Source organism: Sebastes umbrosus, chromosome 17 (genome assembly GCF_015220745.1).
Source record: "Sebastes umbrosus isolate fSebUmb1 chromosome 17, fSebUmb1.pri, whole genome shotgun sequence".
Taxonomy (NCBI): Eukaryota; Metazoa; Chordata; class Actinopteri; order Perciformes; family Sebastidae; genus Sebastes; species Sebastes umbrosus.
In genome coordinates, this window is record NC_051285.1 from 19,924,531 (window position 1) to 19,949,766 (window position 25,236).

Consider the following 25,236-nt stretch of genomic DNA (forward strand, 5'->3'; position numbering starts at 1 on the left):
GTAATCCACTCTGACTGGATAGCATTGCTTTTATAGACCAAAATATACAAAAATAGACTATTTGGGCCCCTGGGCTCAAACAAAATGTAAGTCTTAATGACAAAATGTGTTTCTCTCCACAAATAAAGCAAAATGATGTTCAAACTGTGTTTTATTGTTTTTAATGAGACAGGAAAGAGATTACAAAAACACTATGTTCAAAGTTTTGTGTGGCATCCGTAGTTATTTACTTGAATAGAATGACATATTAAATTGGTTTGAAATGAAGAAATGTAATATTGTGGTATATCTCAGAATGCTCACTGATCATTATGTGCAGCTCTTATCCTTCAGCACTGTATGTAACATCTCCTGGCATTCAAGCCTTTTCTGTACCAACTATTCAATTATTATTACACTTGATGAATAAGTTAGCCTACAACCAGGGCCGGCTTAAGGCATAAGCCATTTAGGCGGTCGCCTACGGCGCCACCTTCTGGAGGGTGCTGGTCGCCCTCTGAAAAAAAAAAATGCCCTTCCTCATTTTCTGCATCAAGTTAACAAATGAACAAATAAAGAAATACACTTTTTACCCCTTTAACTCTTGTTGTAGTGAAACTGACTAAACAATTTTAAGCCAACAACAATATCAGGGCCCAATTATGATAAATACAGTTATTTATGGAAATAAAAATCTGAATTTTTGTCTTAAAACCATTGTGATGTCTGATGTGTGTTGCGGTTTGCAGGGCTCCAAATCCGAATTTCGCCTAGGGCACCAAAAGGGCTAGAGTCGGCCCTGCCTAGAACAGAGAAAAGTTAGATGAATCCACTTCAGTCATAGTGAAATAATAGCACCATGCTTTAACCATGACAGCTGAATAGATGGCTTGAATTGGTTGCTCATTGAAAACAGTCTCCATTGTTTGTTAGAGGAAGGTACGTATATGAGGAACATTGATTCCAAAGAACGTAATGGCCTATTTTGGTGTACTGGTCTCAGAGGTTTGGTAGTAGTACAGCAAAGCCCTGCTGAAACGAAATGGTAAACTTGGTCCTACTGTACATGTAGTCAAACATCATTAAAAGATGCTAATGTTTGCCAAAATGCAAGCAGGGCCGTGATCATTTTTTCCCTCTGTGCCATTTGTGTGGATGTATAAAATAAATGTTTTCATAACCTTTGAAGTAATAACATGTAAATTCATCTTGAGTTCTATGAAACTTATATAATTCTTCACAAGTTAGTCACTTTGTTTCATGCATATCTAATGCTTTCACAACCTGTCTGTGTGTGTACCGCAGCTGCAACAGGTTACACAGCACATGCACACTATCTGGTGGTTAAATGGTGTAATGGCTCAGGGAATGTGTCATTAAGACCCAGACTTTCATCATTTGACATTACAAAAAGACACTAAAATGGCATGTGTAGCTAAAACTAATGCAATAAAAAAGAGGCTACAGCTGCTGAGACCTTTTGTCCCCAGCTGACTTCTAAGTTGAATCAGCAGCTGTTTTGTACACCATGTACTGTGTACCGTGAATATAAGGCAGACTGTATAGACTGTGGTGCAACCCACGCAATAATCTTGATAAAGGAGGATCGGACAGCTGGAGAGTTTTGACACACAAAGAAAGCCAGGTCTGGTCAGCATCATCGACCTTGATTTCGGAGAACTACACACACCATCTTGCCTTTGATTCCACTGCAGCAAGCAGCTCATTGAGTGAGCTGAGACTGTGGGAGGTCATCCTGCCCTGGGAGTGTAAGGGATGAGTCAACATGCAAACGCAGTGACGTCTCTGTGCTGCTGCTGTGCTCTCTCTGGGAATATTAAAGGATCAGCCAGTCTCCAGGGACTCCTTCATGTAGTAATTGTTTGTTTTTTCAAGTCAGTCACTTTTAGAGATTAAACCTTGAATGCTGTTGTTGAATTTCTACTTCTACGAGTGTACATTCAGCATTACGCTCGCTTTCTTTTGCATATATTTAGATTTGAAATATTCATTCAAATATGTAAATAAAATGTAATGCATTTGTTGGAGGCCATGCATACAACTACTGAAAGAAAGCAGAGGTCAAGACATCATAAGCTAGGGGCTGCTGTGGAGGGAAATGTGTAATGATTTAAGCTGCAAAGAAAACAAGACACTAACCGTGTTGACCACAAACTTTCATCCACAAACAGATGCTATATATCAAGCATGTATTACACACACAAAAATACACTTTTAGCGATACAAAGAAGACACATTTTGGTTTACTTAGCAGTGGGAAAAAAGTGTGGTTTGATGAGTCACCATGCTCTGTTTGGTGCACACCAAAAGACGTCAAGAGGCCTGAGGGAAAACATTTTGTGACACAGTTGAACCTCTGACAGGTTCATTTCAGGGATCGGGGTTGCTCTTTAGAGAAGCATTTCTCTCCTGATGGCAGTGGACTTCCCAGAATGATATTTATCCCTCTACAGGACACAAGTGGTCCCGGAATGGTTTGTAACCACAAACCCAGCTGGACGTTTCTGGAATGGCGCCTGACTGTTTTCCACCTCTCCATCATTACAACACAATTGGTAATATTTGTGATGACAGTGATTGTCGCCACCACATTGCATTATGTTGTTCCTGTACAGAGAGCCTGTATATCCTGTCTTGAATCAGGTCTCTCTTGAGAATGAGATTACCTGTATAAATAAAGGTTAAATAAAAAAAAATTAAATAAAAAAATGATATACAAGGAATGTCAAAGTTAACGCGATAATGCAAATTCGATTTAACGCCACTAATTTCTTTAACGCATTAACACAACTTGCGATTTTTAGGTTGTAGCGGGCTCAGTTTTAATGCTAGAGTGAAGATACTGGTATATGAAACTACAAAAACCTAAAGAATCCATTGGCATAACCATGTCATACTAGCTTGTTGCGAAGAAGGCAAAAATACGTTATACGTCCCTTGACCTCTGACCTCCATATATGTGAATGAAAATGGGTTCTATGGGTACCCACGAGTCTCCCTTTTACAGACATGCCCACTTTATGATAATCACATGCAGTTTGGGGTAAGTCATAGTCAAGTCAGCACACTGACACACTGACAGCTGTTGTCTGTTGGAATGAATTTGTCATGTTATGATAGGCTCCCACTGTGAATGTGTGACGTAACTTGTTGGTTGTCATTGACACCGTCATAATTATTTTTAGCATTTCACTTAGGCCCTTGAAATTTAAAGGTACAGTTGGTAAAGATTTCAGAAACATTTTTGTTATATTAGCTGAAATTCTCATTACATCCCAATAGCAAATAATGAATCAAATGCCGGTATCTGTGGCTGTCGCAGGACTGTAATAAACCCATCCAATCATTTCATTTGGCCTGAATGAAAGGATCGGTGTGCTTAGTGTACTCTGCCCATGAACTCATTGCGAGTCACCGGAGTTTTCCACAAGCTGCTAGCTTGACAGCTGTAAATACTAATAATAGCCATGTTTGCCTTTCTATTCGTTATGATATGCAAATTTTACTAATGATAATTGTGGGGGAGTGGCTTTGGATGGAGGCCTGAAGGGACGGGTTGTCAGTGTTGCTTTAGTGATTTTTGGAGATAGTGCTGCAACCTACTTTCTTTGGAAAAGAGTTAGGCTGGGTTTTTCGGTAGTTTCACAAGATCACCGACCCTGCCTTTAACTTTTTGTTGTTGTTTGAACACAGATGATTTGGCCTCTCTGGAGTTCTCTTTCTGCTAGAGGTAGTGACCTATTTATAACTTTAATTCAACCTAATAAAACCCAACTTTGCAGAAGTGAAACTGTGAAGTTACCAAAGTTAATTGTCTCTACATGACCTCCATTGGGGCCATGGGACTGCACTGCTTATTGCAATGCATTCACTTTCTCAATGTGTAGAACTGAAAGAGAGCACATGATCAATGTCAGACACACAGACTTGCACTGTGTAGTATGGTGTGCAGAGGTGTATGCAACCTAAGAAATAATACACTATCATTTTAAATAAAAAATAAATATATTGTTTGGAAATATGTAGGCTACTAAAGCTGAAGCAAATGCCTGTAGATTTAAAGCTACATGTACTGTACGTAAGTACACTATTAGTTCAATCTGTTTAGGAGCATATGTAGTAGGTTTTCATCGAGAAAAAACCCTCCTCTAAACCAGTGATTCTCAGAATGGGGTCCGGGGCACTCTGTCAGGGGGTCCGCAAAATAATATGCTATAAATTATAAAATTGTGCTGTATCAGTAAACAGTGCGTATCTACAGATGGAGACCATTTGTGCCAATAAAACAAGCATATCGTGTCCATTACTCCCACCCACATTAGCTATGGGCCAATAGAAACTCTGATATGATTGTGACACACAGCAATAAATTCATTATTTTGAAGTCAAAACACTTACTGAAAGTCAGCTTTAGACTGGTAAATTTAAGTATTTGGATTTATTAAGACTATGCCAGTCATGCATATATTCATTTTCTGAAAGCTTTTAAGATCTATTACTTGAAATGTTGGCTATAAATGTGTATGTCTAACAAAGAAAACTGGGAAAATAAAAAGAGTATTTTTCAATGTTGGTGTTTTTTTTTTGTTGAAAACCCAAAAAGAGAAATTATTATTCAAAGCGGAGTATTTTATATGTTTTAAAACATGTCCTGAGAGGCTCTTTAAAGCCTTAGTATATTCCCACCAGCTAATAATTTAAACTTAAAAACCTTAAACTTACTTTGTAAGGCACATATGTGACATAATTATTTAATTTGGTGGCTTATTCTATATGCACAGTTGTGTAAATCACTCTGACCAGCAGCTGCAAGCATACAGTGTGGTAGTCATGATTTGCCCAACAGCATTTGTTACTGGCAGACCAACCTCTCATTAGAAGCATTTTTCTCAATCAGTGTTACGATTATGAGGGGGTCCTTGGGAACATTTTCTTAACTGAATGGGTCCCTGGCCCCAAAAAGTTTGAGAACACCCCTGCTCTAAACCACTTAATGGCATTTTATGATTATTAATATATTGTATGTGTTGGTTACTGGCAAACTTCACAGACCATTAAAATAGTCTGGTCCTTTAAAGCTACAGTGGGAAGAAATGGAGCAAATATTATAAATAAAAAGTTATCTTTATAAAACGGTCACTATATCCTGACAGCAGTGCATGAGACAGGTAATCTGAAAAAAATGATATGTCTCTGTGTCCTCCGGTGCTCCTAATGGCATCTGCAAGATTTCACAGACTGGAGGAAAACAACCAATCAGAGCTGAGCTGGAGCCTGCCGTCTCTGAGCAGCTGTCAATCACTCGCGAACTCCGATCAAACGGTTAAACTAGGCAGTGCTGATGAACTATTAATCAATATTCTGTTACTGTAATGCCTATTTCTCATCTCAAATGTTTTCAAAAACATCTTGTAGTGTACTGTTTAGCTGTAAAATGAGAGTTTGTGACCTGGCAGCCATGTTGAGATCAGTTGAAATACCAAGCACCGCCCACCAGACGGAGCACAGCCAATAGGAACGCTCAATAGGAACGCTCTCTCTCTGAAATGACCTGTGATTGACCAAAGTCTCCCGTCACAGGCTTGCTTTTTTTAAAGCCAGAGTAACAGAGCCATGAGGAGGTGCAGAAGTCTAGTTATCTCTCAGAACATTTGAAATAAAATATATGCTGAAAGGTTATTATGAAATGTTTCTCCAATGATGCCAAAAACACTGCAGGTTTAATGTTTAGTGTTTAAAATGTGTAAATGCACCTCTTGATAGGCCTGCTTTAATGGTATTGATGTGATGTATGTAGACTAGTATTCTGATACATTGAGTACTTATTGTGAGCTACCTATGTGTCTGTGTTGTGCGTGTGTCCTGTCTGAAAGTGAGAATGCTGCTGAACTTTATTTAGGAGTCGAGAGTCAGGCAGCCATGATGATGATGAGGCTGCTGCTGCTGCAGGCGGAGTCTGCTGGCCTGAACCCTCTTTCTCTCTCTCTCTCTTTCTCTCTCTCTCTCTCTCTCTCTCTCTGTCTGGCTGGTTGCTGTCCTGTCATCGTCCTGGGTGTGGTCTTGCAGAGAGTCCGGGGTACCGTTAGCAGGAAATCCAGCTCAGTCCATTTCACTTTAGGGCGAAACAAAGAAAAAAACACTCTCACGCGCGTACGGTTGAAACTAGTTGTTCGCGGTCGAGCTCCAAGTAACGGTTGTGTCCTCGAGACCGGAAGCCGTTAGATTGGCGCCGTTGTTCTGATGGGAAAAAGTTTTCTGCTGCTCTCGTCTCGTTAACCGGTCCTCTCATTTAACTACTTAGTCTCTTTTTAAAAGCTGAACCGGACGGAAAAGAAAGGAAAGATGCCGAAGACGGTAAGAATGAAACCTGCATGAACGTTATCATGTAAAAACTACCGTATTTCTGTCTCAACATTATCTCTGTTAAACTCCATGTTGGACTCATTGTTTGACCCTGGTTCTGAATATTAACCTTAAAATACCTCTAACTGCCTCCCCAGTACGTATCCCGGTATTTTACCGGTATTTTACCGGTATGTTACCACCCTTTTCATCCCTTCAGACTCTCTCTCTGAGCTACTGGGGTACTTTCCGTTAGATGGGTGCGCGTGCGCGCTCCCGCCTGTTTGTTCATTAAAATTAGCGCCTTTACTCGGGTAATTCATTCAGGCTTTGTGGCTCAGCACGGCACGTTATTAGGTTTCTATGAGCTGCTCTCCACAGCTGAACAGCCTGAAATCACGTCTGTGGACTCGGCTGTGAGAGGAAGCCGCTGTGTGGCCTGCAGTCAGCCTGCAGTCAGCCTGCAGTAGCCACCGAGCTAGGCCTCCTCCTCTCCTTCTCACTCAGCTCTAACCAGGAGGGATCTGAACTGTCATTCAGGGCCAGCTGTGCTGCCCAAATCTGGAGCAAATGGAGGCAAACTTAAAACAGGGAGGTGGCATCTAAGGGGAGGCACTAGGAGAACTATTAGGCCTTATCCACTGTGGAGAAAAGAGGACCAAATGTTGCTCTGCTCTGTGATATCAGATGAAGAAGCACCCCAAAGCTTCATATAGATTAGTGCTGGTTGTAGCCAGTCTGAACAAAGAGAAGGATGGCCGCACACACACACAGACTGGACTCTTTGTTTTATTCAAACAGCATTAGAGGAGGCAGAGCCCCAATGTTTCACGCCTTCATCAGAAGTGAAAGTGGTGCATAACCCATCTCTTCTCTGTGTCCCTTATGAAAGCTTGAGTTGGGCTTTCACTCAGCATAATGCTTTTTGAATTAAGAAGATAAACGGAAACCTGTGTTACGTCCTTCTTATCTACAGTTTGTTCAGAGCTGTGATACCCACATGCCCACTCTGGCATTAAAAGGAACATAATGTTACAAAAAGAGTCACGGATGACCCATGAGAGGAAGCTGATAAACCATTTAGATGGCACTGTAATTCATTAAATCACTATATTAGTATTTTTTCAGCATGAGATTATCTTGTTGTTCATCACTACCCTGGGGTACCTGCTTCAGACTCATAATTTATCCCTTATTAGGGATGCACCGATCCGACTTTTTCCCGATACTAATGCAATACCTGGGCTTTGGGTATCGACTGATACAGAGTGCCGATCCAATACCAGTGTTTGATTAAAAAAACGGAATGCCTCACTGTGTGGAAGTGACTGGAACAGACTTGACTTAAACATTGCTTTCCTAACTTTGTGAAACAAAATTTAACAAAAATTAATACGTAGATAAAATTGGTCAAAACTTAAAAATGCCAGTATATAATGTTTATTGTATAGAAATATAGAATTGAATTTAATAGATCGGACCCATTGTCACCGATACCCGATCCAGCTATTTGAATCAGAATAGCCTGATATCCGATCGGGTATCGGTGCATCTCTACCCCTTATTATAAAAGATATATCATTGTGGGCAATGTGATACAAACTCATTGTTAGAATGTAATTGTAAAAAAACCCAAAAAACTTGCTTACATATGTATTTTATCACTGCTGTGCTGACATATCATTAAACCTGTATTGTGAACTCCTACACTTCCAAATTACAAACAGAAGTACAAATGGAACCAAAGGCTGTAGCTGCTTTCTTCCTGCAGTGTTGTTTCTGCTAGTACTTCCTCGATTTTTTTTCCAGCTGTCAACCTGAAAAAAATGTCGTAGCATCCTGGCATTTAAAGTGCATACTTGGAGCGTTCACTACCCTCCTCTTCCTGAAAGGAATTCCTCTAATCATAGCAGCATTTTAAAGTTTGCTTTATACGGCCAATTTATAAAGGTCAAATTGTGCTATTGGAGCAATTAAAAAATAGGTATTATTGATTAGTTATTAGCCATAAATTGGCACATTTAGTCATAAGATATGTTACATTTTAAGGGCAATTTTTAGCGCAAGACAAGAAAAAACTTTCAAGTTCAAAAATACATCTGAGCAGTAAAACATTATTGATCAGAATCATAGATCATCATAGTTGGTATCCTGTTTGTAGTAGGGGGACTTTATTAACATAAGCATTAACATTGTTTATCTTTTTCACTGCAAGTGTTTACTATGCTCTTTATATGTCTTTTTAGTCCTTCGCTTAGTGTCACCCTTAGTGCCAACATTTCTGCAGAGGGATGCTGTTAGCCTCAGCAACACCAGAGTGCTAGCCTGTAGTATGTAGCTACTGAAGTAACAGCTGGGGACCTGAAAGACCTCTAAAGAATCTGTTTGGCAGTCACGATGGGTTCACATTAGCACAGGGACACTGCAGGGAGAGTGCAGCTGTGTTGCAGAGACCTTCGCCTGTACATAATAAAGAGTTAGAAAAGAGGAAACTAGTAGTAGACAGAATAGATGGTCCAAGGGAAGCAGTGATATTTTCTCAAAAAATAAACAGGGACGATGAATGATGACCAAAAAGTATTGTGGGATATATTAGACAATAAGGCTTATATTTATGATATTCATATTAATGAGCAGCATATGATGTGTTTCCAACGTTAAACATATAAACTAGGGGCCACCAAGAGAAGGTATATTTTGTCTCCTTTGTGCTGATGCGGCAAAGCCGCAGCACCTGGTGGATGGTGATATCAGTGATGAAATGGTTAAAACCGAAACCTGTTATTGTAACACTCAGTGGTCTGTTTCCTTTTGTAAAGCTTGCGGCGCCATGTGAAGATGCAGTAGACAGAAATGGCGTATGAAAGGAGGAAGCTGGACACTGATTCAGCAAATGATCTAAGCTCACTCTGCATCAGTGAAAGTTGTTTCCCCGATTTGTAGTCGCCAGCTCAGGGAGTTAAATTCAGTCTATTCCTTCATAACAGTTTTTCCATCAACTGTTTTGGTGTTTTATTTAGTGTTTTAGTTCACTATAACAACCTTGACGTCTCACGAAAGCAGTAATTATTGAGAAACTCTGCCTTTGCTGGACTCCTCCTGGCAGTGCTTGAGTTTCCCAAGGAAGTCATGTTGTGACTCAAGGTTTCTGCACTTACATCAGTTCCTCTCTGGTAATTTCCTTGCCTGCAGCCTTATAAGGACTTTCACATCACGGTCTAGCTGTTCTCCTCCCTGCTCTCCTCTAGCGTGGTCCTCAGATGCCATGCTCCACTTTAGATTGCATTACAGCAGCGCAACAAGTTCAGTGCTTACTGTAGGTCTCAGTGTTATTTTACATTTTAGTGGATATTAGTTTTTGAATTTAGATTGTTTAGATGTTGCTGTGATGTGTAGGTATGGCTTATTAACTTCTTTTTTAAGGAAGCACCCACCGTTTACATTTTAAATAGGCCAGTTTTATCTCAAGCACTAAACATTTATGGTTTTAATCCTAAAATCTGACCCCATGTTGTAACAAAAATATATATTTTTCCAGTTCATTGACTGTATTTCTGATTGGGCCTTAACAACAGTAACAGCTTGCGCTCTTATTTTCCTACTTGCTCTTTGAACAATATAACCAATAATGTTAGTCATATTAACAGTTAACACCTTTTTATCCACAAATACAGACACAGAAACTATTATTATTACACAAAACTTGAGCTTAACTTACCATTTTAGCCTGTTCTGTAGAAAGATGACGACAGATGCAGTTTTCTTGTTAGGAGCACCAAACTTTTAACAAGTGTGGCTATGGAGAAAATGGAAAGACCCAGCGGTATGCAAGTAGGGGATTAAAAGAGTTTGTAGTACACATAGCAGAGCAGATTAACAGCGTGTAGAGGTAGAGGTGTTGGACAAACTTCAGTCAAAAGTTGTGGAGCTTTACACAAACACCTATTGATTTTTTTCTGTTTGGAGAATATGAGAATATCAAACTTCTGATTGTAAGTTCTTTCTTGTTATTCATTTATTATTTATACTTTTTATGCACTTATTATCTTCTGCTTTTTGTCTATTTCTAAAGCTGCTGTTGCAATACATACAATTCTGTTTAGATCATCTAATGTTCTGTATAAAATATAACCTACCATTATAGTCGTTAAAATATTATTACAATTGGATCTTACGATGACATGAGAGATTAATATTATGATTATTTGTCCCTCGTTGTAATGAAAGTGTGTAGTACAACCTTCAAGCCAGCAAAGTTCAAACTGTGTACTTAATAAAAGAATAGCGTAAGCAAAGCACTACGGTGAGCATTAGTCAGCTGCGAACAGAAGTGCCTGTGGTTTGTATTAGTGGATGTCTTGTGTGGTAAACGTCGTGTCCATAATTATTACTACACACCTAACAAATAGAGCAGGAGGATAACTGTACTGTACATAATCTCTGTCAGTGTCACCAGTGGTCGTCCTGTCATATTGATGGAGCTGCAGGAATTTTGGCAACTTCTAGCGATTGAACTATGCTGGAAACATGGAATTGGGTACATGAAAATAATTTGTATATAAAATATATATTGGAGAACATAGTCAGACAAGCATTAGTACCTCCTAGTCTTTTTGTTGTCTACATATTTTTTGCGTATATGGCTGTAACAATATAACACAGGATTTGAACCCCAAAGCAGACTTGGCAGACGAAACGAGTAGGGATAAAGCAGTCCTTACTTGGTCAGTTGGAGGCTTACAGTTGGCAACATGACGGCTGGCACAGTTGGCAAACAAAATACAGGGGTCAAATGAAGGCAATATGTCATCAGAATAAAGGCAGCAAGAGCAGAACAAGTGTTTGAAAGCTCAGGCGATGTAGTCAATTTGGCAAGAAGTAGTAGTAGCACCTGAGTGATAAAATGATGATGTAGGTGATTGGAGAGAGTGAAGCTGCAGTCTTTACCACAATGGCTGTTTTTATCCAAAACAACTCGAAAGTCGGGCTGGGTGGTATGGAGAAAATCAAATATCACAATATTTTTTACCAAATACCTCGATATCGATATTGCAATGATATCGTAGGGTTGATTATTGGTGCTTTTACAAAATATTTACACAATAAGATTTTTGATAAATAATCGGCAGTAATGTGGATATAATGACTAAGTGGGTAAAGGCAAATAACAGCTAGAACAGTCTGGTAAATTCAGAAAATTACATCCCTTTAAAACTAGGAACAGACAAAATTGCATTCCTTTAAAACCAGGAACAGACAAAATTACATCCCTTTAAAACCAGGAACAGACAACATTTATGCCATATCACGATATTTCGATATCCAAAATATACTGCCCAGCCCTACTAGAAAGCCAGTTTATAATTCTTGTAGTAACATTTGATTAATTTAAAAACATGGTCATGGGAACCCATTCTAAAAGACCCTTTGCCCTTGTGTTTACTGTCCCTTGCGTATAGAGAAACCTCATCCTCTTCTCTGTTCTCCCTCTTCCTGTCGCCCAGTTTGTACTCTTCAGCCGTAGGGTTTCTGCAGTGTAATGCTACAAGGCATCCAGGATGAGAACACACTACTGAAATAAGAGCACTCGTGATTTTACTCATTAGGATCCTAATTGTTTTTTGTAGCATAGATGCTTTCCTGTCGGCTCGCTGCAAACTCAGTATATTGCCTCGTATATTGGCTTTAGAGGATGTAAACATGCTTGTTGACTTGCTCACAAGTCTTCTCACATGATTTCCCCTTGTATTACTGGCTTCAAGCGATAACATAACAAGGCTATTGTGCTCTGCCTCACAGATTTGGTCATCACCGTCACATTTTCACACTTCATATTGAGCTTGGCATTAACTGTTGACTGTGTGCTGTCGGTAGTCACAAGGTTAGACTGTAGATTTCAAATACTAACTGTACTTACTCTGTATTCACATTTGAATACAGGTGTTATCATGGTTGCTGTGGTTACTAGGGTGGATCCATTGTTAATGAGATGTTCAGCATAGTCGCTGACCTTGTATGACTGTTATGGACGTCATGATTCAGAAGTACGACTCCGATTTAGCCGTCGTATACCGTCGTGTATAGGAGTTAATCGCGTTTGTTATATTTGTCACACATAAAATGGTATGGAGTATTGTGCACAGCGATGAGATTCTGTTGCCATCCACATACATAAGGATGCAGTTGGTCAGCATGTTTTGTTCCCTCTTGCTCCTAAAACCACTCCGCGGTATCTCCTGTGTTGTCTTGGCTTTGGTTGGAAGGACTCTGGTTTTAAACAGCCCACAGAGATAACACTGGTGTGGGAATGCAAGGATGATGACTCACTGAATGCTGGGATGTCATGGGTTCTTCCAGCGAATCATTTTACTGTTAATTTCCTTTCTGTAATATGTATGGTGTTTTTTTTTTAAAGGGGATCTCAGTGAAGAACAAAGTATGCTAGCCTGTACTTACATCATTGGGTCTGCCCTGGGCTGTACCTCTTTAAATCACACCTTTTCTTTGAGTGTCAATAGTTTTGCTTCCTCTTCCTAACAAGCTAACATGGGGTTAGGGTGTGTTCACTTTTGGGTTCACTTCTCCATTGTTTAATATTCATATATTTTCATTATAAAAAGAAACTTGACCACTATGACAAATGATAGTTAGTGGGCTTTGTCTCTGTTGAAGGGCTTAATGCAGCTTTCAATATTTTCAGTCATACAACTCATATTTTCTGTTTTACCCTTCCCTCCATTGGCTAGTTGAGTTTATCAGTTAGAGTTTTCAGCATTGCAACTTGTACTAATAGTGACATGAGTTGTAATTAAGCCAATATTAAGTGTAACTTATTGGGTCAATTTGTAAATAATATGGATTTCAACCATGCTTGTGGCATGGCTCTATAGATGCAGATAGCAATGCCAGCCTGTTGGACGGTTTATAGCTCCACCACTTTGGTCCAGACTGAAATAACAACTATGGGCCATCATGAAATTTGGTACAGCTATTCATGTTCCCCACAGGATGAAATGTAATAACCTTGCTGTGATCCCTTTGTCCAATAATGTGGTTTATGACCAAATGCTTTCAAAACTAATAGCATTCAGTCTCAGCTGTGTTTGTTGCTAATTAGCCGATGTTAGCATGCTAACTCGCTAAACTAAGATGGTGAACATGGTAAACACTATACCTGCTAAACATTAGCATGTTAGCATTGTCATTGTGAGCATGTTAGCTTGCAGATGCTAGTTCAAGGCACCATTGTACGTAAGTACAGACTCACAGAGCTGCTAGCACGGCTATACTCCTAGTCTTGGCCAATAATGTTTTGTAAGTGAGAACCAAAGTGCAGTTCTCTTGAAACTAGATGTGAATCTAATTTGAATACTCAGTACTATATATAAATAATAAGTCAATACACTTTTATACCATATCATTTTTATATTTCATGTGATTGAATATCAGTAATTAGATAATGAATTAGTTATGAGGTGACGAGATTGTTTGAGAATTCAAAGTCCAGTTATACTAACACAAGAGGAGTAGAGACCTTGATGGATGTGCGGTCAATAGAAGTAATAGGACACAGCTGTATGAGTAAGGATAAAGCAAATGGAGTTATTAAAATGAACCCAAAGTTTCAGGCAGTGAAGTGGAGAATTCTTGAAAAGAGCTTCACAGATTAAAGAGGTGATTCAACTAAACAACAGCATGTCAAAAAAGTTAATTAAATACAACAGTGTAACAGAGTTGGTATTTAGATATGCTTCTAAATGTATAGTTTGTTAAAAGTTGATCATAGTGTTGGTGTGATAAAAAAAACAGAAGGTAGAACAGGTCATGGAAACTCGACACGTGGGCCTGCTGTTTTTGAGCATGTGCTAATAATAGTGTGTTAAGTGCTTTTGAATTCTGGCCATGAGAGACACACCCTAACCAGGCAGAAACTGTACAAGTGCAGTTCCCTTTTCATGCAGAATTAGCCGTTCTGACACAGGAAATGAAAGCACTGAAACCCGAGCAGGGTGGCCATGAACTGAACTCTTATCTTTACACTAATGAAAAAAATGTTCATCAAAGTTCATAATTGTCAGTTTAAAGAGTGGTATGTCTAGATGTCTTGAGGCATCAGTGTTGGAGTTCAGCGTATAGGCCCAGATTGTATGTTTCACTATAACTCTTTCTGCTGGTGATGACAGGAAGTGAAGTATCCTGAGCAGTAAATGGGGTCCTGCTGACATGAATGGGAAAGAACACAACTCTAATCAGCCCCACAACTGGGAAATAATGCACACCATTGTTGTTGAGGGCAGGCGTGGGCCTCAGCCTGCACAGTTATTTCCCAATAGACATGCTTGCTGCTGTTTTCGTCATCTCTAAGAGGACAGAGAAAATGAGAAATGCCTACATGGTCAGTTTACTCAGTACAGAATGGATTTATTCTCTGGGCGACCTTATGGAGGGGGGCTTTAAGGTTAAATATATTCATTCAACTTTTGACATATCATTTTGCAATAGACAAACATTTCCAGTCTCTTTAAATAAGAAGTGCCTCACTGGGTAAATAACCAGCTGTAACAAAGCATGTTACCTGAAGAGGATGAACCTTGTTAAATTCTGCCACGGCAGACTAGCAGCTTAGCAGAAAGCTGACAGGTTGCTTGATGCATGACAGGATGTAGGCGACTCTCATGAGAGCTCAGCGTTCAGCAGCAGTGCCTCGCAGCCACCAGAGGATGTGGTTACTTCCTGTAGATAAGTTCTGTACTGAGTCAGAGCCAGATTGGCACGTTTTTTCACACACATGAGACGTGATCTTTCATGAATTCTACATCTATCAAAATACAATTTTTCATGATATGATGATGGCAGTTGTGGAGTGTGTGCACTGAGGGTTGTGGGTGTGGTTCACAGACAGGTTTATTCATTTATTCTCAGCAGCTTAACTGAAAATTGGCTGAAGAACCACTGTATGTAGAATTATATGTAATTATATAGTCTTATTTTTTCTTGTGGCATTCTGTTGATTGCTTTTTTGATACTACCACTGGGGGGCAACATTGGGACATTTTCAAATTCTATATATGGTAAAGAAAGATGATTTTTTTTTTCAGTTAAAGCATCAAGGATTCCACAAAATGATATGTCAGTGTTGACCTAACTTTGAGACAGATTTCCCATGTTAGATGTGTATGGAGAGACATTTGAAAATGGATTGAATGCTAAAAAGCTAAAACAGAAGTCCTAAATTGAACAGTGAATTTTGACAGCTCAAAAAGCTAAACGTGAATCAATTTCTTTGAGACACAAAAGCCAATAATCTTCTGATCATGATCAAGAAATATAATAAAGCCCCCTTTTTGCTACTTTGATTTTAGCACAAGGATATATATGAGATATTTATTTATCCAAAATGCTGTCTATGTCGATTTAGATAAAAGAAACAAATCACTCATTCTTCCAATGTGCTCTTTTTCCTCAGATTAGTGTACGGGTCACTACAATGGATGCTGAACTGGAGTTCGCCATTCAGCCAAATACAACAGGGAAGCAACTCTTCGACCAGGTATGAAAAGCGAATGAGTGTTAACGTGCTATCCAATGACAGTAACAGACTTTTGAATCAAACGTATTCTGGAAGCACAAATTATGGATTGTGTTTGTTTTTGTGTGTGATATGGGAATATTTTAACCCTCTAAATTACTGTACATTAAGTTATAAGCAGCAGATAAATGGTATGATGCTTTATTTTAAACTACAGTATAACTACCATACTAATTACTGCAATAGTTCTATAACAACACCAATAACATAACAATTGCCATTGTTAGTCCAAATGCATTTTATTTGCCATTTTAAAAACACATGGGATATAACACTGCTATATTGTCAAAATTATTTGTTTTTGTAATTTTTGTGTTTGTAAGAGTGTATGAAACATTCAAACATACAGTAGCATGACAAATGGCACCTGTTGTCTGTGGTTCACTGTTCATAGACGTCTTAGAAAACAGAGCGTGCTAATGTTCTGGTGAGGAGGCACATTACACAATACTTCTGCTTTTATATTTTCAGGTTGTTAAGACCATTGGGCTGCGAGAGGTCTGGTACTTTGGACTCCAATACCAGGATACAAAGGGTTTCTCCACATGGCTCAAGCTCAATAAGAAGGTTAACTTCTCTAATACACTGCTTTGCTTTTCTTTGTCAAAATTGAACTTACTCTCCGTTGAAGTCTATTTACAGAAGCGTAACCTCTACCCCTCACCCGTGCCACGCTTTATTTTAGGTGACAGCCCAGGATGTGAGGAAGGAAAGCCCGCTGCTGTTTAAGTTCCGTGCCAAGTTCTTCCCCGAGGATGTGACGGAGGAGTTAATCCAGGACGCCACGCAGCGGCTCTTCTTCCTGCAGGTGAAGGAGGGGATCTTAAATGACGACATCTACTGCCCTCCAGAGACGGCGGTCCTCCTGGCCTCCTACGCGGTTCAGGCCAAGTATGCTGACTACAACAAGGAAGTGCACACGCCAGGCTATCTGTCCAGTGAACAATTGCTCCCTCAGAGGTAACACAGGTTTATATATCGCCACTTCAACGTGGCAGTTAATGTCAGTCACCTTTCAGCCAGTGTGTTTTGTACGAGACATGTCTCTCTGCATGGCTCCTGACACTGGGATGTCTCATGTTCTCAGAGTTCTGGACCAGCACAAACTCAACAAGGACCAGTGGGAGGAGAGGATTCAAGTGTGGCACGAAGAACACAAGAGCATGATGAGGTAACAGCTGACACACGTGTGCACACAAACTATTGAAGAAGAGCCCACTTGCTCTTTCAAAAGATGCTATTTCAAGACAATCTTTCACACTCTTAGCCCAAAATAGGGACTGAAGGGTGTACATTGAATTATAGGGGTGTAACAATACGTTTTTACAATGATACGATACGATACGATTTCCATGGTTCCGATACAATTCAGGACGATATTTGGCTCATCTAGAGCGATACGATACGAAACGATACGATTCAATGATTTGAAATCGATACAGTAACTTTTTTTGCCAAAAATTCGGTCAGTGTGACTGTGAAATAAATAGCTGGATACTGGAAAATAGAGGTTAGGATTCCTCAACGTTTTTCTTGTAAGGGAATCAGGGATAAATTAATTATGGATATAAACAAGTAAACAACGATTAATGGCAAATACATACACCTTTTATTTGAAAATAATAAAAAAGTGCAACTGCAAGACCTGCTGATTCAGTTCTCAAGATACAAGGCAATGCAATATTTAACAAAAAATATATTAAACCAACTTCTATTCAAGTTAAATGAACAGTGGTTTAACCTGCTGCTTCTGTCCTCATTTACAATATAAACTGTAGAGCAATAATACAGTGATCAACAGCTGATAGTGATCAAACAGCTTGGGACAATAATCATTCTTATACAAACGCTTTTTAAATAATCTGCTTATAGTAATCAAATAGTCCACCTACAGTGTTCTTTTGGGGTTTTTTCATACATGAAAACATCTGGAAAAACATTTTAAAACTACATTAGACTGACAAGGTGCAAATCCTTAATATCGATACAATCGATTTTTGTGTTTCAAATCGATTTTATATCGATATACGTCTCCCGTGAAGGAAAACTTGCCGAGTGCCTATCGATGTAGTTGTATCGTAGGAATATAAATCAATACATCGATGTAGTAGATGAATCGTTACACCCCTATTGAATTGTATATGAGGCTTGAACTTTACATGCCTTTTTGAGCTCCTGATTCAAAGTCTCAAAGCTCCAACATTTCAGTTGTTTGTGTGCGCCTTTAATCGCTTTCTCTGAAACACTAATTAAAGACGTCTTAATTGTCCACAGAGAGGAGTCCATGATGGAGTACCTGAAGATCGCTCAAGATCTCGAGATGTACGGAGTCAACTACTTCAACATCAAGAATAAGAAGGGAACAGAGCTGTGGTTGGGAGTGGACGCTTTGGGGCTCAACATTTATGAACAGAATGACAAGTAAGTGATTTCACAATAATGTGAAATTGCCATGAATGCACATGGTCAGCATAATTATTAAAATGACTAGTTCCTGTCCAATGTAATGCAGCTGACCCAAAGGTTTTTGCATTGTCTTCAACAGAATGACGCCCAAAATTGGATTTCCTTGGAGTGAAATCAGGAACATTTCCTTCAATGACAAGAAGTTTGTCATTAAACCAATCGACAAGAAAGCACCTGTAGGTTAACCCTTAATAACAGTGTTAACATTGATAAATCATCTGTCTATGTGTCACTCCCTAATAGAAATATCTAATGTCGCCGTTTTAGGACTTTGTATTCTACGCTCCGAGACTGCGCATCAACAAGCGCATCCTGGCTCTTTGCATGGGCAACCACGAGCTGTACATGCGCCGCCGCAAACCTGACACCATCGAAGTGCAGCAGATGAAGGCTCAGGCTAGGGAGGAGAAGAATCACAAGAAGATGGAGAGGTAAGAGTCACAAGCTGCAGACAGAAACTACACTGTATGATTTCTGATGTTAGAAGCCATTTAGTAAATGCCTTGTGTATAATATGGTGATCATCTGCTCGAAAGATCATGATTACTGTATGATTGTTGTCTCCGTTTCCATCAGAGCTCTTCTGGAGAATGAAAAGAGGAAAAGAGAAGTCGCAGAAAAAGAAAAGGAAAAGATTGAAAAGGAAAAGGAGGAATTAATGGAGAGATTAAAGCAGATCGAGGAGCAGACGAAAAAAGCCCAACAAGGTGAGTGACCCGTCAGTATTCAAGAAAAGCCTGTCGATGTACTGTAATGAATGCTGACAATGTTTTTTTCCTCACAACACTGACCAAGTGCTTCTGTGTATGTGAATATGTGTCCTCACAGAGTTGGAGGAGCAAACACAGAGGGCTCTGGAGCTTGAGGTGGAGAGGAAGAGCGCTCAGGAAGAGGCTGGACGTCTGGAGGCCGACCTGAAGGGTGCCGAGGACGCCAAATCGGCCCTGCTGCAGCAGTCAGAGAACCAAATGAAGAACCAAGAACACCTGGTCAGTTAAACACTGTTTGTCTAACCATTGAAACTAGAAAATGTAAGGCTTTGTAGGCTGAAAAAAATGGGTGTTCTTCTGATGCTTCAAATGTTAATATCAAGAGAATTTAAAGGAAAATGTCCTTTTAGGCGACAGAGTTGGCTGACCTGACTTCGAAGATTTCCCTCCTGGAGGATGCCAAGAAAAAGAAGGAAGAGGAGGCAGTGGAGTGGCAACATAAGGTACAATCTGAGTTATGACTTTTTTTTTATTCCTTTGATTGCAGTGGCAGTTATAGTTTTTGAAAATGAAAGCACAAAGGAGAGTACTGTATCACGCTCAACTTTAGAACTGATGACATGAAAAGAAAGTGTTTGTTTGACTTTTTACATGCACAAATGACTTGCATCCATAGCAGCGTTAATAGGTACTTACATACACAGCTACATTTCTTCTTCTTTCCCCTCTTTCAGTCGGTAAAAACTAAAATGATGCACTATAGCCATCACATGGTGAAAAGTGAGACAGACAGACAGCCAGGTCACTCTGGTTCTTTATCCATTCCATAATCGCTTATATTGTGTTTCTCCATATCATGTTGAGAGCATTTCATGTTAATACGTGACCTGAAGGCCACCTTAGTCCTCCAACACGCTTGTGAAACTGCAGTAACGTGAGCTGCAGAGTGCAAAACCGTTGCTTCTAATCTAGAGTTATTATGGTAAGGATGGCCACAGGTTTTTACTCAGCGGCTCATGTTACCTCAGTCTTGGAAAGGCAGGAGTGAGCGGAGGGATATTCAGTTGGTTGCAACCACCACCACAACATTAAATGCCGCCAAATCCTACACACTGTACATTTAACTAAGGGAAACAGTAATTTCTGTGTTGCTGCACTCACTATTTTCTGCTTGGGAAGTCATCAGACAACATAAATACAGGTTAATGGCACCTGTGTTATGTGATCAGCTATGTTCAAAATGAGCTCAATGAGGACATGGCAGAAATAACATGACATAATCAGTCTGATATTCTGATGATCATGTTGTCCCTCCCTTGTGACACAGCGACAACAGACATTCCTGAGGTCTCGTTGTTGTATGTTTCTAGGGGAGGGGTGAAAGCTCGCAGCTCGCCTCATGTCTTTTTTGGTAAAGACCATGTGTGCCAGGCCAACCCGGCCCAGCCCCTTCATTTTTTTTGGGCAGTGTGACTCATGCTGTTTTGTGGTAGTGACGGCCGTCTTTGTGGTAGTGACGGCCGTCTTTGTGTTAAGGAAATCCTCTTCCTCATAACTCTGTTGCACCATTATGATATTCTGACGACTGCTGTGCTAATTGGTGGTTTCCACGTCATGCATTTTTGGCATTTTTTACAGTTCAGTTTCAGTTGAAATTCCAGTCTGACTTACTCATAACCGGCTGTTACTCCTAGCAGCTCATAGCACACACACACACACACACACACATATTAATCTGGTCAGTTATTTTTTAATTCTTGTTCAATGAATTTTGTAGCAAGTTGTCCTATGGCTGAAGGGGATTATTCGTGTCTTTAATAAATTGTTTAAATACATTTTTAGTGTCTAAAATAATATAAACTAAGTTGCACAGCCAGTATCGTAGAGCTGAAATGATGAGTCAATTGATTTTCTGTTGATTGAGTAGACACTCCAGCACCACCATGAGGTTGATTTCGGCTTTTAGAGAAAAATGTCTCAACAACTCTGGGATGGATTGTCATGTAACTTGGTGCGACTTTCATGTTTCCTACAGGGTGAATGTGTTGTGTTTGCCAGTGTAGAAATAGTTCTATTTCTCTGTCCAAATTGCAGCGAGCCCTGTAAATACAATGCACCTCATTATCGCCTCATTGGCGCTCTCTGTTCCCTCAGGCCACCACGGTGCAGGAGGACCTGGAGAAGACCAAAGAAGAGCTCAGAAACAAAGTGATGGTGGCCCACATCCAGGAGCCCCTCAACGCAGAGAACGAGCACGACGAGAACGACGAGAGCAGCGCCGAGGCCAGCGCCGAGTTCACAGACGCCGCCACATACAAGGACCGCAGCGAAGAGGATCGCATGACCGAGGCTGAGAAGAACGAGCGTCTGCAGAAACATCTACTGGTAAGTCTTCGCTCGTATCTCATCTATCAAGTTAAATTTGATCCGTCAATAAATTATTGGATCGATAGATCAAAAGGCTAATTGTAGTATTGTAGAACTTATAAGACACACACATGCTTTTTAACCCCTTACCATTCCAGCCCCTTTTTTTAGAGTGTTGGGAATGGGGAACAGGGGAAGTTCAGGGGTAGATAAAAAGTACAACAGTATATGTCACATAGAAGCTGAAAGCTGGGAACCTGAAGATTAATTAGAGATGCAGATCTGCACTGTGTGTCAAATTGTTCTAGTCATAAATCAGAAATAAACATGAATTAATTCATTAATGAATTAATTCATTAAAATACATTTTGAAAGTGTATCAGGGCTTAGAACGTGATGATAGAAGTATATGATAAACATCCCCATGCTCTATTATGTCTCATAAGTTGCTACAGCAATATTTGGGTTGATATCATTTGTTACACAGATTTGGTGCTAAATTTAACCATTTTTTACCACTCAGGAATTGATAAAATTATCAATAATCCCTCCAAAATACCACATTAAGACACAAAGTCCTTGAGGAACACCACAGAAAAAGCCATGCTGAGAATTCTGCAAGAATTACATTTTTCGGAGATTGGATGGCGAGCACTTCTTTTCTAGAAACTGCTGAGAAAACCCCCTTATTGTCAATCTAGCTAGGAAATCCATCCTCTGAATGCCCTAGTTCTCTAGTTTGTGGATGTAAAGTTTCATGAGGCTGTGATTATCCTAGAGGTCACAACAGGACATTTTATACAGCAATGTCAAGTTTAAAAAAAAAAAATGGTCTCATTACAATGAAATTAGTACTATGGGGACTAACATCATCACACATGAATACAATTAGGCTCATTGGATCCACAAGACTCTCAGCTTTACAGTGATACCCAATTTATGCAATTCCAAGACCCCAGTATGCAGAAATATTAAAATACACAATTTTTAAGTAACTAAAAAAATAACTAAATATTGAATGGCCCAAAACTGCATGTGATTATCATAAAGTGCACATATCTGTAAAGGGGAGACTCGTGGGTACCCATAGAGCCCATTTTCATTCACACATCTTGATGTCAGAGGTCATGGGACCCCTTTGAAAATGGCCATGCCAGTTTTTCCACGCCAAAATTTTGCCCAATTTGTCAGTTTGCAGCTTCAGTGTTGAAGCGTTGACACTTAATATAAGATAAGGTGAATCCATCAGATGTTATTGATGAGTAAATCCATTTCGATGATACTGGAGAAAAGGAAGATAAAGAGAAGCAGATGATTGTTATATTTTAAGCTGATATGGTTAGTCCTAAAAAAATGTGCGAATTACCAAAAAGTTCACAATAATTTTTCACATTCAGGGATAAGAATGAGTCTCACATGTTCACAATAACATCCTGCGGTGAGCTGTATTAACGCTGCGGCGACTGTATTTCCAGGCTTTGAGCTCAGAGCTGGCCAACGCTCGGGACGAGAGCAAGAAAACGGTGAACGACATGATCCACGCAGAGAACATGAAGGCGGGACGAGACAAGTACAAGACCCTCAGACAGATCCGGTCAGGAAACACCAAACAGCGCATTGACGAGTTCGAGTGCATGTGATTGCATTCATGTCTGCCTTTCTGCCTGGACTGCAGTCCTGCCTCACACAAGCTGTTTTCCTCTGTACCCAAATCAATCAGATCCACAACATGACATGGTTGCACAAGCACAGCACAATGTACAAATATGGATCTGGAAAAACTCCCATTTGTTATCATTCCTAACTTTGAATTTAGGCAAGTCACTGGTTGAAAAGGGACATACTGTATTTTATTAGTACATTATGTAGCATATTTAGTAATGGGCTCTCGCCTTATTTCACGACACATTGAGTAAGCATTTTTAATTTCTTTATATATTTCTGTCATGTTTTTGTATCAGGATTTCAAAATAAAATGCTCAGAGGCCAATCCAAATTACAAACTGAAAACTGTGCCTGTAGACATATAATATTTCTGCTGTACACATGCAACGGTTCTTCGCAACAAGCTGGATTTTTCAGACAGTAATATTTCTCCCACAATCGCTGCCCATAGTTTTAAAGCCAAATGCACTGTAATCTATGTGGAGCATTAATAGAGCAGTATTATTTTTGAAAATTTACTTTTACTTGCTTATCATTTGAGTGTATTCTGCCTGCTGTTACGAATCATACAGTATTTACGCCCCAATCACGAAGTGATATTAAAGATCAATTTCATTTACATTTTTTGTCTGTTTTTACATTTCTGAACACCTTCCAGTCAGTTTGCAACTACATTACAAAGCGGTTGCTGTTATTCAGTGCCATCGTCTATTCGATTCAGCATTCAATTTAAAAAAACTGATGCGGCATTTGAAGTTGACTTTACTGTACCTTTAAGAGTTTTACCTTAGTTTTATTCCTCTGCTTTTATTTTTTAATTCTGCTCATCTGTGAAGATGTTTGATAATCAAAATATAGTTTTTTCCGCATTGATATAACCAGTACAGCAGAATGAATTACACTGTAGTCGTCACATGTCAAGGTGGCTTTTGTTGGTGAACAAATACCAATAAAGTCATCTGTAAAGGTAAAAGTTGTAGTTTAATCATGTGTTTTCTTCACCGGCGAAAACTTTCTCTCCACAAAATCTTTTTAGAATTTGATGCACGGATTCAAAAAATTTCATTAAACATGCACTGGAAAACCTTTGCTAAATGAGTCAAGGCAGACTCTATTTCCAATGCATGCATTTTTGATATATTGTATGTATTTAATTACATTTGTGTATTTTGGAATTTGGAATTTTTCAGAAGTGATAGAATTATGTAAGGTGGAAAACAGACACCACTGAGGATATTTTTGTATTATAAAATCTGGCAGTGCTTGTCAAAGGTAACAGTTTTTTGTTCACGAAAAAACAGCGTTTTTAAATCAGTATTTTGTTGTAAACTAATAGAACAGCTCACTGCTGTGATAGTACAGCTGATGAAACAAGCAACACCCCAACACATGAAAAGCCAGACGCTGCAGGAAATTCTGTTCATGGTGTGTCGGTTTTAAACCAATCCAAAACATTTTGCACATAACTTCCTTGTGTCATCGTTCAATATTTTGGCGTGCAGACATGCGAAGGGTTTTGCTTGTTCTCAGATTAGAAATTAGCGTTTGAAAGATTTGTTTTACACAATTTTACAAGTTCAAAGTAACTGTATTTTAGTTTTTATTTTATTTTATTTTCTATTATTGAATGAACGTTTGTCATTTGTACCAAGATGCATTTTGGTATACAGTATTCTTGCCCATTGCTGCGTATGATAATTCTTGTACCATGAAATGTAAAAAAAAAAAAAAAAAAAAGCATTCATTGCTATTTTGGATACCGCTCCATGCCTTTGACAATAACTTTTATAATGCTGCACTGTATGTTCTACCTGAAGCACCGTGTATCGACAGCCTTCTTTTGTTACGAATCAAGTGTCATTTGAACCCAAGTCGTCATGTGTGAAGAAGAAATGTATTAAAAGATGCTACTCAATATTTTGTCTTGAATCAAAAAGGGCTGAAACATAATATTGTGACAGACAGTGCCTTGCCCGGGTTTCCCATCAGATCTTGCTGCTTCAAGTCTTCCTTTCACCAATGAATAAAAGTCAAATTAAAATGCATTTTCCTCCTGACTATTTCCTCACTATTGCTATTATAACTATTGCTGCTACC

The 25,236-nt window shown here is 39.3% G+C and overlaps 1 protein-coding gene across 2 annotated transcripts; it reads left to right on the forward strand.

The window, feature by feature from the left end:
* The first annotated feature begins 6,008 nt into the window (after window positions 1-6,008).
* Window positions 6,009-25,184, forward strand: msna (moesin a). Of its 2 annotated transcripts, XM_037748121.1 has the most exons (13): window positions 6,009-6,354; window positions 15,809-15,892; window positions 16,403-16,498; window positions 16,617-16,891; window positions 17,019-17,102; window positions 18,206-18,352; window positions 18,477-18,573; window positions 18,665-18,828; window positions 18,974-19,104; window positions 19,226-19,386; window positions 19,518-19,610; window positions 21,262-21,492; window positions 22,950-25,184. In XM_037748121.1, the coding sequence occupies exons 1-13, from the start codon at window positions 6,343-6,345 to the stop codon at window positions 23,112-23,114; spliced, it is 1,740 nt and encodes a 579-aa protein (XP_037604049.1). In that variant the 5' UTR covers window positions 6,009-6,342; the 3' UTR covers window positions 23,115-25,184. The 2 variants fall into 2 exon arrangements, with proteins under 2 accessions (XP_037604049.1, XP_037604050.1); XM_037748122.1 differs by lacking the exons at window positions 6,009-6,354; window positions 16,403-16,498; window positions 16,617-16,891 and having other exon boundaries at window positions 15,834-15,892.
* Window positions 25,185-25,236: the final 52 nt, after the last annotated feature.

What these genes read in the sequence shown, in the direction of transcription:
- msna (XM_037748121.1), top strand. An exon ending in GGAAGCAACTCTTCGACCAG is followed by an intron (nt 15,893 to 16,402) that starts GTATGAAAAGCG and finishes TTATATTTTCAG; the next exon opens with GTTGTTAAGACCATTGGGCT. An exon ending in GGCTCAAGCTCAATAAGAAG is followed by an intron (nt 16,499 to 16,616) that starts GTTAACTTCTCT and finishes GCTTTATTTTAG; the next exon opens with GTGACAGCCCAGGATGTGAG.